The 19,856-nt window shown below is 33.2% G+C and overlaps 1 protein-coding gene across 1 annotated transcript in view; it reads left to right on the forward strand.

Annotated features, from left to right (window-relative positions):
- The window catches only part of LOC144546499 (uncharacterized), a 205,884-nt gene that overhangs the window by 27,090 nt on the left and 158,938 nt on the right, over positions 1-19,856 (forward strand). The window contains exon 2 of the mRNA XM_078295052.1: positions 7,230-7,265. Within this exon, the coding sequence (XP_078151178.1) occupies positions 7,230-7,265 (36 nt within the window). The remainder of the gene's footprint in view (positions 1-7,229; positions 7,266-19,856) is intronic.

Raw genomic sequence — 19,856 nt, forward strand, 5'->3', positions numbered from 1 at the left:
GAATAAGTGATTGGATACGGATATAAACAGGTGAGCTATACGGATTTTCCTGCCACGTGGGATGCAAGGGTTTAGAAATTCCTAAATATTTACGCACATATATTTACCCGTGTACAATTACTAATAGCTACACGGATTATTACATAAACAGCCGTGTACAATTCCTTGACTGTGGCTCTCTCCATAACCAAGCTACACAAACTCTTACATAAAAAGCCGTCTACGATTACTATTCTACACGAACATTTAGCTAAATGTCCGTGTAACTCTCTTATTTTTTTTATTTAATAATATTTTTAAATATTTTTTTAATGTTTAAATTCCTTTATACACGGATATTTACCTAAAGGTCCGTCTAGCTCTCTTATTTTTTTATTTATTAATTTTTTTAATATTTTTTAATGTTTAAATACCTTTCTACACATACATTTAGCTAAATATCCGGGTAGCACTCTTATTTTCATTTATTTATTAATTTCTTTTTAATATTTTTTAATATTTAAATACATTCCTAGACGAAATTTAGTTAAATGTTTGTGTAGATCTCTTATTTTGTTTTATTTATTATTTTTTTAATATTTTTTTAATGTTTAAATACCTTTTTACACGGATATTTAGCTAAATATCCATGTAGCTCTCTTATTTTTTTTTTGAATATTTTTTAATGTTTAAATACCTTTATACACGGACTCTAGTTAAATGTCCGTGTAGGTCTCTTATTTTTTATGTATTAATATTTTTTATTATTTTTTAATGTATGAAAATCTTTCTACATGGACTTTAGTTAAATATCTGTATAGCTCTCTTATTTTGTTTTATTTATTAATTTTTTAATATTTTTTGTAATATTTAAATACCTTTCTACATGGATATTTAGCTAAATATCCATGTAGCTCTCCTATTTTCAATTTTTTATTAATTTTTTAATATTTTTTTAATGTTTAAATACCTTTCTACACAGACTCTAGTTAAATGTCCGTGTAGCTCTCTTATTTTTTATGTATTAATATTTTTTCTTATTTTTTAATGTTTAAAAATCTTTCTCATGGACTTTAGTTAAATATCCGTGTAGCTCTCTTATTTTCTTATATTTATTAAAAAAAATTAATATTTTTTTAATGTTTAAATACCTTTCTACACTGAATTTAGTTAAATGTCAATGTATAATTGTCCCATTTTTTTTACATTTTTTTATTTTTTTTTGGCTAGCCTCCAGTTTGCTAGCCATTTAAAAATCAGATCAATTCAAAAACAGAGAATTTCCAAAATAAGAATACGAAAACCTCTAAATAAAATTCATGTACACTAAATTATATCAAAAATTATACAAAATTCATGTACACTAAATTATACAAAATTATACAAATTCATATTCTGGTTTACAAAATTTTTTCATAAACCACCCTCAAGCTAGCAATACATATATTATACAATCCTAGCAATACATATATTATAACACTCCCCCTCAAGCTAGCAATACATATATTATACAATCCTAGCTTGCTTGTAATTTTCTCAAATGAATTCAGATCTAAATCTTTGGTTAAGATATCCTCGAATTGAATTGTTTAAAGATTTATAAATTTTCTCAAATGAATTCAGATCTAAGTCTTTGGTTAAGATATATTTCTCAAAAAAATTATTTATAAATTTTATTTCATTATCCGATCTAAAGATTTTTACTTTTCTATTAAATTGTGGTTTTAGAAGAAATAAAAATTGATAAATACAATCAAACACTTCATCTTTAGATTTAAGTAAATATAACCGAGTTGCTTTTGAAAAAAATTCAATAAATAAGACAAAATCTTTTAATTCATTATATGGATCAATTGGAGCCAGTCCCCAGACATCATAATGTACAAAATAAGAAAGGAACTTCACATTTGCTAGTTAGAAAGAGAAAAATAAAGCTTTGTTTGCTATGCTAAATTGCAAATTTCATAATTAGTACAATTCAAAATTTTAAAATCTAGGATACTATTTAAAATCTTGTCAAAAAGATGGCCAAGTCTTTTATACTAAAAATCAGATTTAGTGAATTTTGCAATAGAACAAAGATTTAATTTGTTGGAGTTCAATGCACATACCTTTTTTGGTCCGCCATTTTAAACTGTAGTACTACTCTACTGATACCGTAATTTTAAACTAGACATGATAAAAATAGAATTTAATAAAAAATAGTTGAATAGTTTTATTTGTAAAGATCATAAATAAAAAAAAATTAGGCTAATAATGAGGATGTGTTTTCAAATACAAAAATCACCGGAGCAACGCATGAATATTTGAAATTGAGAGGAAGAAGTCCAAAAAGGAGGCACAAGAAGTCAAAGAAAGGAGGAAACTGGTCAGACTGCAAGGGAACCTCTCTTCCAGAGTTTTTGGTCTTTTGTGGATAATTTCGTCTAATTCTTTAACGATATATACTTATTATAGTTCATAGCTAAGGGTATAGTATCCACGTATCCACATATATATACAAAATGTCCATATCTTGTCAAAATATCCACATATTTATATATTTAAAACGTGTCAAGCAAGAAGGAAAAATACAAAAATATCCTGACATTTATCAAAATATCCACATATATTTATATTCAAAACGTGTCAAGCAAGAAGGAAAAATACAAAAATATCCTGAAATTTATCAAAATATCCACATATATTTATATTCAAAACGTGTCAAGCAAGAAGAAAAAAATACAAAAATATCCTGAAATTTATCAAAATATCCACATATATATATATTCAAAACGTGTCATGCAAGAAGGAAAAATACAAAAATATCCTGAAATTTATCAAAATATCCACTTATATATGCAAAACATGTTGTCACCATCTTGGACCAAAATATCGACTTATATATATACATAAAACATGTCTTGTCAAGAAAAAAATAATATACAAATAATATTCTAAAATTTATCAAAATGATTTTCGCCTCTCAAACAATCCAAACAAATTTAGAGTTCTTTTTCTTTGAAGATGTAAATAACTTTGCATGGGTAGTGCTCTTTCATATTTTTTTTTGTTTTTCTTCTAAAATAAAGGACGACTATCTAGCAACAAATATAATATAAAATGGTAATAAAACCGATGATATATAAGAGTAAAGTTTTTAAAAAAAAGTATGGTAGCAATAGAGTAAAAAAGGCTATAAAAAATTGTTTTTTAGTATAACTACATATAAAACTGGTGGCGGTAAGTATTTTAAACTAAGTACCTAAACCAGTGGGGATATATATACTATTTAAATATGCTGGATACATGATAAATTTACTTTATTGAGAAAATATTTTGGGAGTGAGGCTCTGACGTTTTGCAATGCGCTGATCGTTCCGTACATTGAATATCACCGTCATCAAAATTCAAATAGTCGATTTGAACCACTCAGCATTATTAATTATCATATAAAAATATATTTGGAAAACAAATTTTAAATTTTTTATAACTTTTTGACTATTTTTTTTTTTGCAAGGTCGAAAATCACTACTTTCAGATGGTCTAGAATTTTTAGATGAAGTGATTTTCCAATTGTCTCAAAAAATAGTATTTTTTTTTCAAAAAATATAAAAGTTGGTCTCCAAGTATATTTTCATATGTTAATAATGTTAATTGAACGGTTTGAATTGATTATTTGAACTTTGAAAATAGAGATATAAATCTAATTTACGGAACGATCCGCACATTGCAAAGTAGTATAGCCTCTCTCAATATTTGGCTTTGTGAAAGAACAATTTTAACCAGTAGGTAGGTAGGGGTACTTGGCTGATTTCTGGGCAATTGAGCTAGGAGTTCGAATCTGGGGAGGTACCATATATACCTCACAGCTAGAGTTAAAGAGTCATTCGTTTTAATCTTGCACGAACTTTTAAAGAATCCCGTGAATTTTAGACTGCCCCCAATAAAGTTTTGGTCGGTGAATATTAGACTGGCCACAATAAAGTATGTGGTACGGCCTAAGATACTTCGGAGCTAGCCTAGCTAGCTGGTTCGACAATTATATCAAGCATGTGTGATTTATTGAGGCATAATCAAATGGTGACCTAGCTAAGTGATGGAATAGCAAAATTATTGGTGAATTAATATGAACAATAAATAAGCTTAGGGATGGTATGTCACTCCAATGATTATTTTTTTTTAATTGTGTACATTAAAATTTAATTTAATTTTTATATACTCTAAACTACCTCATAAAATGACAAATATGTCCTTGTAGTCAAGTTGTGAGAGTTATATTTGATGTTTGTAAGATCATGAGCTTAATTCCCACTAAGTGTTTTGAGACTAAATTTTATATTTTTTTTGGAAATTTTTTACTATTTGTTTAAATTTATTGAAAATCATTGTTTTTTATGATCCAGATTTCTCAGAAAAACAACGATTTTCAATATATCTAAAAAAATAGTAAACAATTTCCAAAAAATGTAAAATTTGATCTCCAATGTACAAAAATGCCTACGCATTACAATATATGGTAGCCTTACTCGATATATACTATATAATTTAATATATATTATGAAATTTTTTATGTTATTCACTATTATAAAAAAACAGATATCCATATCCGTATTCATTTAATATCCGATCCTTATCCGTATCCATCTAATATCAGATTTATATGTGTAGCCGAGAACCAAAAATGAATATGGATATGATATTACCAGTATCTGATCTGATCCGATTTCACCTCTAGATGCTTCTTTCAAATGGTGACCTAGCTAAGTGATGAAATAGAAAAATTATTGGTGAATTAATATGAACAGTGAGGAAGCCGTGAGAAAAAAAACATACAACACATAGATGCTTCTTTCAAACCCATCAAAGAAACCATACATGTTTTGGCAAATCACACCAAACTTTTAGGGAATAAATGTCGCATTGTTGTTTTCAGAATTAGACTTTGAAACATTTATGTCAAAAGAATCCATACTTTTTAGCCAAATAAGAATGAACTTTGTTGCAAAATAAATTATCAGCACATTAAGATTTATGTTTCTTCAATTGGTGAGCTTTTAAGTGTATGATATATTTTATTTAAGTTATTAATTATCAAAAATAAAAATATATTCGGGTCAAATTCGACCAAAACTTGCTCACACTTTTATCCAAACGGTCTTTAAAGTATATAAAAAAATTGACCCAACAATTAATTCTACGGGTACCACACAAAATTAGTTCAATTAATTATAGGGTAATTATAATATCCCCCACCTATCCATCCCCCATTTCATCCCCCAACTAACTTTCTATTTTAACTATAACTATAACTACTATTTCTAACAACCTTTATTTTTTTCCTCTTTCTTCCTTTCTCTTCCACCTCTATTTTTCTCTTTCACCTCCACCTCCCTCTCCCACCTCCGCCTCCCACCTCTCTCTCCCACCTCCGCCTCCCACCTCCCTCTCTCACCTTCACCTTCATCTCATCTCCGCCTCTACCTCCCTCTCCCACCACTGCATCCCACCTCCGCATCCCACCTCCTCCTCCACCTCCGTTTTTCCATTGATAAGCTCCCCTCCCTCTCCCACCTCGAAATGATAAATACAATAAGCTCCATCCCTCTTACACTTTCGCCTCGGTTTTTTCCCTCTATGCCTGCTGCTCCTGCTCTAGCGAACGTTCTGCCGGAGATTATCCGTCACTCCATCCCAATCAAGCACGCCTCTGCCAGGAATGAATACTTCAATGTGTATGAATGAATACTTCAATGTATTTGAATGAATACTAGAACGCGTCTCTACCAGGTCAGATCCGTCACTGTCGATCGTATCAAAATAATATTGTATATGTATATGCAATTAATCTTTTTCATGTTTATGTTCCCCTTCCTCATGAAGTAGCGAGTTTTGCAAAGAACAAAGCTTTATTAATGGTGAATTAGGCCACTGCGTATTAAATAAATGACATAAAAATAAATTTTGAAAAAAAATAGAGATATATGAATGAATACTTCAATGTGTATAAATGAATACTTAATATCTTATGTATGAATACTTGTGTGACAAGATATTAATACTTGTGCAACAGACAACTCGAAAGTATGTCATCATGGATCTCATTTGAAAGATAAAATTGTGTAGAAAACGTTCGTGGTTTTAGATTTGCAAAATTCTCCCCAGATCGTCAGAAATATTGGTTAGATTGAACGGAGAAAAAAAACCCACCTCTAAAAACATGTAAAAAATGGATGAGTGATGTGTCCAGTTTTTATATTTACACTTACACGATGAGGATTAATACTTTCTCGATAAAAGATGAATACTTGTGCAACGGACAACTCGAAAGTATGTCATCATGGATCTCATTTGAAAGATAAAATTGTGTAGAAAACGTTCGTGGTTTTAGATTTGCAAAATTCCTCATAGATCGTTAGAAATATTGGTTATATTGAACGGAGAAAAAAAACCACCTCTAAAAACGTGTAAAAGATGGATGAGTGATGTGTCAAGTTTCTATATTTGCACTTGCACGACGAGGATGAATACTTTCTCGATAAGGATGAATACTTGTACAACGGACAACTCAAAAGTATATCATCATGGATCTCATTTTAAAGATAAAATTATGTCAAAAACATTCGTGGTTTTAGATTTGCCAAATCCTCACCGATCGTCAGAAATATTGATTAAATTGAACGAAGAAAAAAAATCCCACCTCTAAAAATGTGTCCAGTTTTTTTTTTAAATACTTGATATATTAGGTATGAATACTTGATGTGTTATATATGAATACTTGATACATTATAGATGAATACTTGCGCGCGTCAGTTGTAAAATCTTTCAAATATTATATGGTCCTCAAATAGTAAGTGGTTCCCCTAGGTAGTTAGTAGTTATTGAAGTAGTTAATGACTGGGGGATGAAATGGGGGATTGTTACGGGGGATAGTTAGATGCTCCCTTAATTATATATTATTTACTATCATAATTATCATCTTTAATCTCTCATACCACACTGACAGGACATCAAGTACCCCAATTTTTTCACCCATTCAATTTGCAAAATAGTCCTATATAAACCCCCTCAGACTCTCCTAATAATATATAGTCTAGCATGTCAATTTCCAAGTTGTACTTGATTGTTCTCCTTGGCGCTCTCGTTTGCACCACAACCGCAAGAGATCTCTCTACAACTAATGACAAGCATGTGAATGTGAAAGGAGTCTCCACTGGTGCAGATGCAGCAGACTCAAAATTTCTTATAAGTGTAGGAATAGGTCTAGGTAGTCCGGGAACTGCAAAATGTCCAAAAACTCCGGGAACTCCGGTAACTCCGGGATCTCCGGTAACTCCGGGAACTCCGAGAACTCCAGGTACTAAGACTGGTGGTCTAGGTACTCCGGGAACTCCTGGAACTCCGGGTACTACGACTGGTCCAGGTGCTCCGGGTGCCCCAGGCACTCCGGGTACTCCATGTCCTGGGGGTACTCGGACTGCTCCGACTGCTCCGACACTTCCAACTCCTCCAACTATTCCAGGTAGGGGTACTCCAGGTACTCCAGGAACTCCAGGTACTCCGGGTACCGGGTGCGCTGCCAAATAGATGCATCCGAGGTACCCACTGTGGCGCTACCTCCCGTGTTTGGCTAAATGTTTGAGATGGCATCAAATCTTAATGGTTGGGTATAATTAATTAGCTAGTTAGTGCAACTGTGATGTGATGCTAGCTAGTTTTTTTTTTTTTTTTTTCTCTCGAAGTAAGGTGATTCTGAATCATGATTTGTATTATCAATGTAAGGCTGAATCATGGATGTATTGAATCATGTCTATGAGTATGAAATAAGGTACCGAACCTGAGGAAGTTAATATATATAAAGAATTGATAGTCTTGGTAATTATGTTTATAGAGTTGTTTCTGCTGAGTCTATAAATCAGCTGGAATTATATATGTTATATGGGAGAACTATGCAATTGTCTAATCACTGAAAAAACAAATGAATGCCAAATTGACAATAAATTTAAGTACTTTCCATTTCCTTTCAAAAAGTATACTAAAAATATTTAACCTTCTTTAATAAAATTGATAAAGCTTGATAAGTTATATATATATATATATATATATATATATATATATAACTAGCACTGGTAGAGAAGCAGCAGAAAAAATATTTGAAGCAATTGAAAAGTCCTATATAAATCATATATGTGTACCCCTTCAGACTCGGGCAGTAAATACGAACTCTTTGAATAATAAGCAGTTCTAATCACTATAGTGAAGCACATTAATTGATAAAACACAATTGATCAATAGTTGGAGGAACAGCATGCATGATCACCAAGCGATTCAAGAGATATTTCTGTAGTGTTTATGTATAAGATTATTTAAAAACTTCAAGTCTCATCTCATGGGCCACTCACCTCAAAGCTCAAGATAATTAAATTACATAATTTTCCCCTTTGTTCTTTCTCTTATTTGTTTACATTGAGCAAATGGCATCTAACTTTTGTTTATGACATAAATATATCAAGTCATTGTTATGAACTTGAATAAGGTAAATTTATTTGCAATTTTGTTTATTGCATGGAAATTTTGAGAATTGGAAAATTGAGTACATTTATGATAAAATTGGTAAAATAGTTTAATTTTCTATCCTATGTATCCTCTATTTTTAAAATTACAATAACAATTCCATACAATAAATTAATAATCAATTAATGCAAATTAACACTTTATTTTTTCACATTCTAAAAATTCTATTTTATAGTCATCAATTTCGGAAAAAATAATCAAAATACTAGAGGTATTTTATTGGTAATTTACCTTGTCAATGTTGTAGAATTGAAGTTTTTCTAGTTCTTCTCTCAATTCTTATAATTAGTTTGTAAATAAAATGTGAAACTAGACAACAAGAGAAGAGTTTTTTTCTTTGCAAAACACCACATAACAAAATATAAGGAAACTTCATCGAATATGTAGTTTCTAAATTGGATTTTATGTTACCGCCGAATGAGTGACGTTGTAGCATGCTAAGGAACCACATCAAATATGTGATTATTTAGTGAATTCGCAAAGGAACGGCATCAAATCCTTTGGTGTGGTTCCTTCCATGCCTTCAAAAAATTTCGTCATGTTTCCGGTTCTATATAAAATATTTATTTCTTTGTAAAAATAATAAAATGTCATCCTTCTGTTTTGTTCTTTTAAATTTGAAAGTGTGTGTTTGCAGGCCAGGACCCTACAACTTATCATGAGTTGCATGAAATACAATTCAACTAAAAAGGTACGCTGAGATCTCTGGGGGACCCAGTTGTATAAATCATGTTGTCTCTGCCTGGACAGAATCAAACAACACTTACGGACCAATCAAATATAATGCATTGATTATATGATTACATAGTACAACTGAATTTATATATATATTTTTTTAAAAACATAAGCATGGTAACAGGCGGTTGAGTAAAACATAGGTTTTTACAATTACGAAAAACAAGTTATAACACAAAAAATGAGAAAAAGAAAAAAGTGTGAGCGTCAGTACCTAATTAAACAATCCCAACCCAAACTGCTAGTCTTGTTATAAGCTAATACCCATTAAAAATGCAAACTACATAACATAACAAAGAGTTTAAAAGAAAAATAGCATGAATTCAAACCACGTACTTCATTGGGAAAACTATATTGAAAAGGAAACACCTTGTGCGGGTACATGGAGTTCATGGCAAATCACATGTTATGGTTCAAGAGGGTTCGCCTGCAATGAACGGTGTGGCTGAAAGGCACAATCGAACATTAATGGAGATGGTGAGGAGTATGATTTCGTATACCACACTTCCATTGAACCTCTAGGGAGAAGCACTTAAGGCACCATCATATATTCTGAATCGGGTACCAACTAAAGCAGCGCACAAAACTCCATATGAAATGTAGACCAGGCAGAAGCCTACTCCAGCACTTTAGAATCTGGGGTTGTCCGGCTGAAGCTCGGCCTTATAGGCCATAAGAGAAAACGCTAGACGAAATGACAGTTAGCCATTATTTTGTCGGATATGCAAAAAGGTCCTGGGGTACAAGTTTTATGATCCCACTAACAGAATAATTTTCAAGACATATATACAGTTAAGTTTTTTGAGAATGTTATTGTTCAAGGGTGAAATACAAATCAAATTGTCTATGAAGAGAATCAATAATTTTTGTTTTGAATGGACTTAATTCGGAGTAAAACTCGGTGGACTCGGCCGAGACAAACCGATTCCACCGATTTTTCAGACAAAAAACACTCGACTGTGTGAATTGGTCAAAACTTAGAACAGCACCTGCCAATATCATTCCGACTCGGATGTAATACGTTCAGAAGCTGCTTCTAAGATGATATGCTTTTTTCGTGATATGCTGATGCACAGGAAATTGTTATTGTACAATACTCTAAAATTATTGTAATGTTTTTTTTTATGGTTAGTTGCTATCTTTAATTAGTATTATTTGTTGTTATTTTCCTAAAAAGGAATTAAACATATGCAAGAAAAGCAAATTGTCTCGACGGGAACTCCACGAAATGGTTAATCTGTACTTGACAGAAGGTTTCATATAGCTCGAGAGGTACAGATACATGTTATATTGCAATATATAGTATCGCCCTTGAGAGCATTAGGATATTAGTTCATGTGAAAATTGAGCTATTCACTTAGTTAATTTTCATCTATGCACATACGTACTCAGGTTAGAGATGTTAGGGTTTCTGTGAAAGGCCATTTGTTCAAAAATATTGATTGGGCTAAGTGTTGGGCTGAAAATTGGGCTACCTCATTACTTAGGGCCCTGCTTGGTGCGCCATGCTGCAATTAGTATGAACTATTATAATCCATGAAAAAGCATGATACTATGTAAAATATTAGTCCATATTCATTGGCGAGGCTAGGATTTGAGCTAGGAGTAGGCAAAAATCGGGTTCGGATTTGAATAAACTGACGGGTTTGGGTTTAAGACACAATTCAAAAAATAGCAAGCATTTCAAATGTAGTAAAAATTGAAGTGGTACCATTGGCATTGTGCCATCAAATTTTTTCATATGCCATTAAACATAATTTAGAAGAAAACTGGTTGCTGGTACTGTACCAGTGGCACTGTGTCATTAAACACCAAAATACATTCTTTCTTTCTTTATTTCTTTATTTTTCTGTATAAGTTGATGACCTGTAACTAATCTTCCTTGAACTCAAGTAAATAAAAAAAAACGGTAACTCAAATCTGAACTAACTATAACCATCAACTACTCAACCAGAAGCAACTGGATCATCCATGAAGAAAATGCCCCAATACCTGAAGCTGTCAAATTTGAAGAAAAAAAATCAGAAATCAAAACACTTTATAAATTACTAATTAAAAATCACAAGAGTTATATAAATGCAGACACTTTGTGGTTTGCTATGCAAAATCAAGTTTAAATTCTCAGAAAAAATTACTAAAATTGGTACTAAATAAGAATTAAACAAAATAAGTACAATAACAATTGGTTTTATTCAAATTGACCCAACAAATAGAATCTAGGCAATTGAATCATAAAATTGAGATAAACTCGTGAAAATCTCTGATGCTTAGCACTGCATCAGATTTTCACTTTAGTTAATACACAAACACCTGAGTGTACTGGTAAAAAAAAGTGTAAGGGACCTATCTGGTATTCAAAAGATTTTAGAAGATTCCAAACACTATAATTTTGTACAGGTATGATGCACACATTATCTAATTTAATATAAAACCAAGTCAAATTACAGGAGAGAGAAGTAGTCTCCTCTAGCTACCATGTGAACTTGAGTCATCAATGTTTCTGTTTCTTGCCTTATCAGTTATCACTAAACACTAACCTCAAATCTCACAAATATCCAAAATACATGGGACAAAGAAGCAAAAGGATGATTGAATAGTTGAATTAATTGTTTGACAAGAACTTTCAGAATTCAGAGAAGGGGATTTACCGAAGGCAACGCGGCGCGGTAACAGGCGGAGCCGCGGAGGCGACGCACAGTGCAAAAGGCGATCAGCGGTAACAGGTGGCGGTGCGGTAGTTCTTTTCTTGGCTCAGGCGCAGGCATAGGCGGAGCCGCGGAGGCGACGGCGCAACGCACTTTTTTTTTCCTTTTCTTCGCGCAAGCGCTGCTCATCAGTAGCGGAGGGAGGGTTGAGATATATTTTTTTTAATTTGGGTTCTGAGTTTGAGTTCTGGGATCTGGGGTAGGCAAACCCAAAATCTGGGATAGGCAAGCCCTATAATATTAGCCCGGTCCAAAAAAAAAGAACAATTTCAGTGGTAGGCAAGTGCCTACCCCTGCAATACTCTAGCCTCGCCCCTGTCCATATTCATGGGGGCAGAGTCGGAATTTTGAGCTAGGTCAAACATACATGAACATGGTCAATTATATAAATTTTTTGGATGTGTATGGGGGTCCAATTTTACTGTATCCATAGCATTTTATACAAACTATAGATAAAAGGGGATGTTCATAACATGTGTCAAAGTGTTAATATCTTATTTTTCAAGTATTTATACTTATGAAGGTTGACACGGGATGAGTGCGAGAACCGGAAAAGGGGAACCATATAATTAGTGGGGTCATAGTACATCATTAAATAAAGTTGATGCGGAGATAATTAACCAACTAGATAAGGAGCGACTCATATAATTATTCTTGCTAACTAGGCTTTGTGTAGTTGAAAATTTACTCTCTCACTTTTATCCAACTGGCCCTTAAAAGTTCTACAAAACTTGACAGAACAATAAATTCTAAGGGTACGACTCAAAATTAGTTCAATTTTATTATTTACTATCGTAATTATCATTTTTTATCTCTCTTACCACAAATTGAATGACCTCAATTAATTCACCCTTGCAATTTGCAAAAAGACCTATATAAACCCGCACACACTCTCCTCACAAAGCACGACAAGTGAATAACACAAACCAAGTTATTCTACTTAAAGAATAGTCTAGCATGTCTATTTCCATGTTATTCTTGGTTGTTCTCCTTGGTGCTCTTGTTTGCGTTATTCACTAATGAGATATCTCGACAACTAATGAGGAGAATGTAAAAGGTGTCTCCAGTGTTCGAGATACTGCAGATTCATAAATTGACATAAGTATTGGACTAGCACCTCCACCAGGCTCGGTAGCTCTTGGTGTCAAAGATACTATCACTGTAGCTATACCCGGACTGATAGATCCTGATGTGAGCATTGGAACCAACAACACCATAGGCGTCGGAGATCTACCCACCAGAGCAATACTTCCCGTACGTGATGTTTCAACCCAATATAGTCTTTTATTTAAGTTATTAAAATTAGCACCAAATATTTTACTTCGGATCAAATTCTACAAAATAGCGTATGATCTAGCGTTCCATTGCTGAAAAATTACTATTCACTCACATTGTACCAACCGGTCCCTTGAAAGTTTTAAAAGAATTGATCCCACAATTAATTCTGGAGGTACCACTAAAAAATAATTAAATTTTATTATTAATTACTATCGTAATTATCAATTTCAATCACTTGTACCTCCCTAACAGTCCATCAATTACAACATTAATTCACCCTCAAACATTGAAAAAAAAACACTATATACCCCTGATCACACTCTCCTCACAATGCACAAGTAACTTAAGAAGACCAAGACATATATTCTACCACATATAACTGTGTAGCATGTCAAATTGTAAATTTTTTTAGTAAAAACAGGAATCATGCCCTTATTTGATTAACCACAATTAGTTACATTATTTGGGGGTTCAAAGATTAAACCCCTTAGTGTATTTACGAATGAGTAAGCAAAATAAAAAAAATAAAAGTAGAAAACGTCTATGGTAAAGTAAAACAGAAAAAACCAATGAAACAAATAGATAGACGAGCTTGCTTATTATTAAGATGAATATCTTTTGTGCATCCAATTCCACTGGATCTCATTCTCCTCTAGCAGTTCTTCAATTGTCTTTGATTGCTCTCTAAAAGTCCTTGTGGAACTAATGAAGAGAATGTCAATGTGAAAGGTATCTCTCCAGATCCTGCCTATTAAAAAATTAACATAAGTGTTGGACTGGCACCTCCACCGGGCTCAGTATCCATGGGTGTATATGAAAACATCCTCATAGGTGCACCCAGACTGGCACCTCCTGTGAGCATTGGCGAAAGCAACACCATAGGCATTGGAGGTCTACCAAGAACGGCGCTACGTACCTCCCGTGGTGGCTAAATGTTTGAGACGGCGTCAAATCTTAATGTTTCGGTATAATTATTTAAGTGTAACTGCGCTGTGATACTTTATTCCCAATCATGATCTGTATTATCAGTCTAAGGCTCATATTATGGTTGTATTGAATCATGTCTATGAATATGAAATAAATTAAGTACCGAACCTGATAAGTTAAGACACAGAAAGTGAATGAAAAAAGAAAAATAATAGATATATAGGGACAAAAGATCTAGAGGAGAGCAAATTTTAATTTTATTAGACATGAGAGCGGTGAGAAATAAAGACGGGATAGTAATCCAAGAGGCGTAAAAACCAAAAATCATAAGAACTAATCCTACACGGTTCTTACAAAAAAAACCATGTACAATATACACAAATCAAACGCGGTTCTTACAAAAAAAAAACATGTATATATAATTGACGCGGCGCATATTAAAGACATATTCGATTCATATGCGGATGTAGACGACGGCCACAACAAATCTAGATAGATCAAAGAATTATTTATACGACTTAGAAATTTGATCCACATATTCAATGACCTGAATTATTTCTACAGAATTACATCAACAATTTGACTGAATGGGTTTTATTGAAGAACAAATTCTCGTTGACTGTGCGCATGGGTGGAAAACTAAGGGTCTGGTGGTCTTTTAAAACAAATACATTCCTTTGACCACCTTGGTTTTCATAAGAGTTAAATTTTCGTTGGGACCAGTATAAGAAGTATTTATTAGTTTTCATTTTCAATGTTAGCTTTTAATTTCATTTTCCTTTAAATATGTATGAAAGTTTATGTTGAAGACAACGAATTTGAATAGAAAGTTTGAGTGTTTTGTTGTTTTGTTTTGTTTGTGATTCTTTACTCTTCTCTATTACTACTAAACCGGTATGTGAGCTTAACGGACAAGATTGTAATGGAACTGCTTTGCGTCAAGTGGTATCCGAGCGAGGTTCAACAACCACCTTCGTGCTTGCGTGAAATTGTATCACCACCAACAGTCAAATTCGACAACCACCTTTGCGCCTGCGTGAAGTTGTATCATCACCAACCGTCAAATTCGACATCCACCTTTGTGTCCATGAAGTTATATCTCTATCAACCGTTCAACTCAACATTATTATCGCAACAACAATGGCTGATCCAAACCTTATCGCCATTCTTAACCGTACGCAACAAAGTCATGCCGAAAAAATGAAACTCCTCACTACTATAGTTGAACGCATTACTCCACAACCAAAACAATCACCAAAACCCACAAAATAATAACAATGGAACTCCACCTCTCTATGAACGTCTACAAGACTGAGAACCAATGAGGGATAGCGAAATACATGTCGAAATTCCTAATTTTACTGGAGGCCTCAAGCCCGAGGAATTTTATGATTGGATCAATACCGTGGTAAATTTCTTTGAGCTAAAAAAAGTCTCTCCCGACAAGCGAGTTCCATTGGTGATAATACGGCTACGAGATAGGGCAGCAGCATGGTAGCAGTCATATAAGTTTCGCCGCTACCTCGATGGCCTTCCCCCTCTCAACAATTGGTTTGATTTGAAGCATGAAATGACTTGTGAGTTCTTACCGCTGAACTATCGACAAAGTGAGAATCATGATTGTCAGTCGAGGCATGACTATACAAGCTACATCAACAATTCTCCCCACCACCACCATTACAACATCTTTAGTAATTTTGTTTCTCCTTCTCCTCACCTTCAACGGAGAGACGACAATTTCAAATACCTCAACTATTTGCCTTGTGGTTCAAAAGAAGAAAATTTCAATATAGAAGATGAAAAGATTAATCCATTACATGGCAACAAAACTTTAGTGGCATGTGATGAAGATGATCGACATCAACACAACACCCCACTGAGCACATGTTCCCAGCAGGTCATAGACCGAAAGGCAGCCACTCCAGTGCAAGAGCACCTAGAACAGCCGGATGAGCATGTTGGTAGACTTGTTGCGGTAGAAGAAATTCAAGAGCTTGATAATGAAGACGATGTCAACACCTTAACCGATCAACCCAAGACAAAAATGGATTTCTTTGAGAATTCTTCTAACTTTGATGAAAACTTTGCTGGTGATTTGTCAATACTTTCAAATAATGTTGGAAATGTTTCGTCTATAGAGGTTTTGAGATACAACTACAATTATTCATTCTCGCAACCAATTTTTAAACCAGAAAATGCAAGAATTTTTGTCAACAACACTCTTGCGTCTACCTTGAATTTTGAGAATGCCTTACTCAACAAAGAAACCAAATCAAAACCATTAATGATTGAAGCCGACTCTAGTTCGTTAATTTCAAGAGTGGTGCAGCGGAAACATGACAATTTAACTTCGATCTATGTTTGTGCCCCAAATCGAACAAAACACATGTGCAGAAAACCCAATTCGAAAGAGGTCAACATAGATTTAGTAGTGCTTCATCTGAATTTGTATTATTTCAAAGAGTTCTACAAAGAAAATAAGAATTTGAGAAAATGCAAGTTTGGGCCCTACTTTGAAAACATAAGCTTGAGGACAAGGTTCAACTAACTCGGGGAGCCTGATGTGGTGCGTATTTAAGACATCCGATTCATATTTGGATGTAGATGACGGCCACAACAAAATGCAAGTTTGGGCCCTACTTTGAAAACATAAGCTTGAGGACAAGCTTCAACTAACCCGGGGAGCCTGACGTGGTGCGTATTGAAGACATATCCGATTCATATTTGGATGTAGACGACGGCCACAACAAATCCACATATTCAATGCTCTGGATTATTTCTACAGAATTAAATCAACAATTTGACTGAATGGGTTTTATTGAAGAACAAATTCTCGTTGACTGTGCGCATGGGTAGAAAACTAACGGTCTGGCGGTCTTCTAAAACAAATACATTCCTTTGACCACCTTGGTTTTGATAAGAGTTAAATTTTCGTTGGGACTATTATAAGAAGTATTTATTAGTTTTCATTTTCAATGTTAGCTTTTAATTTCATTTTCCTTTAAATATGTATGAAAGTTTATGTTGAAGACAGCGAATTTGAATAGAAAGTTTGAGTGTTTTGTTGTTTTGTTTTGTTTGTGATTCTTTACTCTTCTCTATTACTACTAAACCGGTACGTGAGCTTAACATGCAAGATCGTAACGGAACCGCTTTGCTTCAATAATTTACAAGGGTAGTTAAGAAGAATTTACATAGTACTCAAAGAGGCATGAAAAATAAAAAAACCCTAATAAGATTTATGCACGGTTTATTAGAAAAAATTGCGTACTATTTGTATATATTTTCTTATAATGATTTATAATGTGCTACCATCCATCTTCTAACCATTAAAGAAACATAAACGAATCTCTGGAAATAAGAAAAAATTATACATACAGATTTGAGTCATAATTAAATTTTGTTAATCACACAAAAAATATATATACATATTTAATAAACAAGAAACATGCGTTGTCATACAAGAATCTTGCTAGTTATTGAATTGATTGGCAAAACAAAAAGGAGAATAGTCATTCGCAAATTTGATCAACTAGCTATTGATCTCAATCCTTTTTGCAGTTGGCCTTTCTGACTCCTTAGCCCCTATTTGCAAAGGGGATAAAGAAACTCAAAGGCCAAATACGAAGAAGGGCACAGCTCAACTATTTAATCTTGCGGAATGACATGTGCTCCGCTTCTTAGCTCAAAGCCAATCAATTCATCATGATACAGCTCCGGCTTCTTAGTCTTGTTTAGAGATATGATGTGCCCTTCTCTGTCTAGGTGTAAAAAAATCAAGCAATATTCACATATATCATCGAGATCAATCTCATTTTCACTTTGGGCGCCCATCTTGTTACAGAAATCATGGTGGTATCCAAAGTCTGAAGGAGATAAATCATGGTGGTATCCATTGTAAGAGGGTTTAATAAGAAATAAACATGCATGACTTAAATTTGGTTGAATGGAAACAGGAAGAGGCGCGCATAGTCAGGGGATGTCCCTTAAATTTCTTTTTTGGAGCGGAGTTTAATTGAGTGTGAATGAAGCACACACGATTTCTAAATACAAAACCGTGTTTGGAGATTAAGCAGAATCATACATGGTTGATTCCGAAAAAACCGTTTCACCGGATAAATCATACATGATTTCTTATTAAAAAAACCATGTACATATATTGGTACCTTTCTTACACAGTTTCATTTTTAAAGACGGCGTGTTTGCATAGATATTGGTACTTCTGTATTTAGGAATTTCTCAAAACCATGTAAGATGTGCCATGTATGATTAGCATTTTTGTTGTAGAAAAATAACAAGAAGAAATATAATATCTTATTATGTTTCTAAATTAGGATAATATGTGTGTAATAGAAGTTCTATAGTTACAAAATAAAAGTTTTGGACTATAACCTTAAGTATACATAAAAATCCTTTAAATAGAAGTTCTATAGTTACAGAGAGTAATAAATATACACAGAATTTGCAACAATATGATAAAATGGTCGATGGCCTCAAACCCACTATTCCGACAACAAAAGCTGGTTTGTGAATTGTTGATAATCTCTGAAATTAATGACTATCTAAATTATAAATGTGTCTCAATTGTTTAGACGGTGAACATCAAATTTGTGTTGATTTGAAAGACGTTTAGTTGATCTCATGACATCCAACAATTTTAATTTGCTTATATATATTATATTTTTCATATGAGCCTTCGAGTTAAATATATTATAGAAGTTAAATTTAAGAAACTTCAGTTTTCAATTTTCTCTATTTATTGTGAGTATGACTTAAAGTTGTTTAACTTGTTGACTTTTTTACATAGCAGCTAGACCAACATCTTATATTTAGGGTCAACGAAACTAAACTATTTAATAATATATATGACATATATAATCATATCATCTCGCTGCATGTGACATCATGCATGTCCTCATTGAAGAATGAGTTGAAATCGTCTCAAAGTCATGTGATTAGTTTGTGATATCTCTGCAAACTTATCTCTTTGTTTTGGGATGAATGAAAGGTTATCTAACCCTATAAATAGCGTAAATTGTTCCAATCGGATCGACAGGGACAAACTTTGCTTCACGGAAGTCATCAAATGTAGAAAAATTGCATAAATTATAAATATTTCCATATTGGCTCTTGGCTTTCATCTCAAACATTGCATCTGCCAAGGTCTTTCCTAAAACAACAACAACAATAATAATAATAATAATAGTGTCTCATTCATATATGCCACCAAGCGTGGAAAAGTTGCGAAGGCCTATATAAAAAATTATTGAAAACGGCTTTCAAGACCGTGTGTGTTAATGGCAAAGTCAATAATACAAATTAATTCTATCATCATATAACCTCTATATAATTTTAGAGGAGTCCTTAGTCATCTCAATAATTTTAAAACTTTCATTATGTATATTGAAATTTAATTGAACTTTTATTTTTGTAATTTTAATTTAGAATTCATCCAACTCATAAAAAAATAAATGTTCACTTGAGCTCGTGGAAAATTTCATCCTAACTACTTCGTGTCATAAAATGTAGGACAATAGAAGCCCTGGTCCAGTTATCATAACATCAGCTAGTTGTACCTAGGCCTGCTAAATGAGCCGGGCCAGTTCGTCATGGGCTTTGAGCTGGACTTTTGAATGAGTCAAATTATGCTGAGCTCAATTCAAGTTGAACCCGAGCTCG

This window comes from Carex rostrata, chromosome 29 (genome assembly GCF_964058835.1).
Source record: "Carex rostrata chromosome 29, lpCarRost1.2, whole genome shotgun sequence".
NCBI classification, from domain to species: Eukaryota; Viridiplantae; Streptophyta; class Magnoliopsida; order Poales; family Cyperaceae; genus Carex; species Carex rostrata.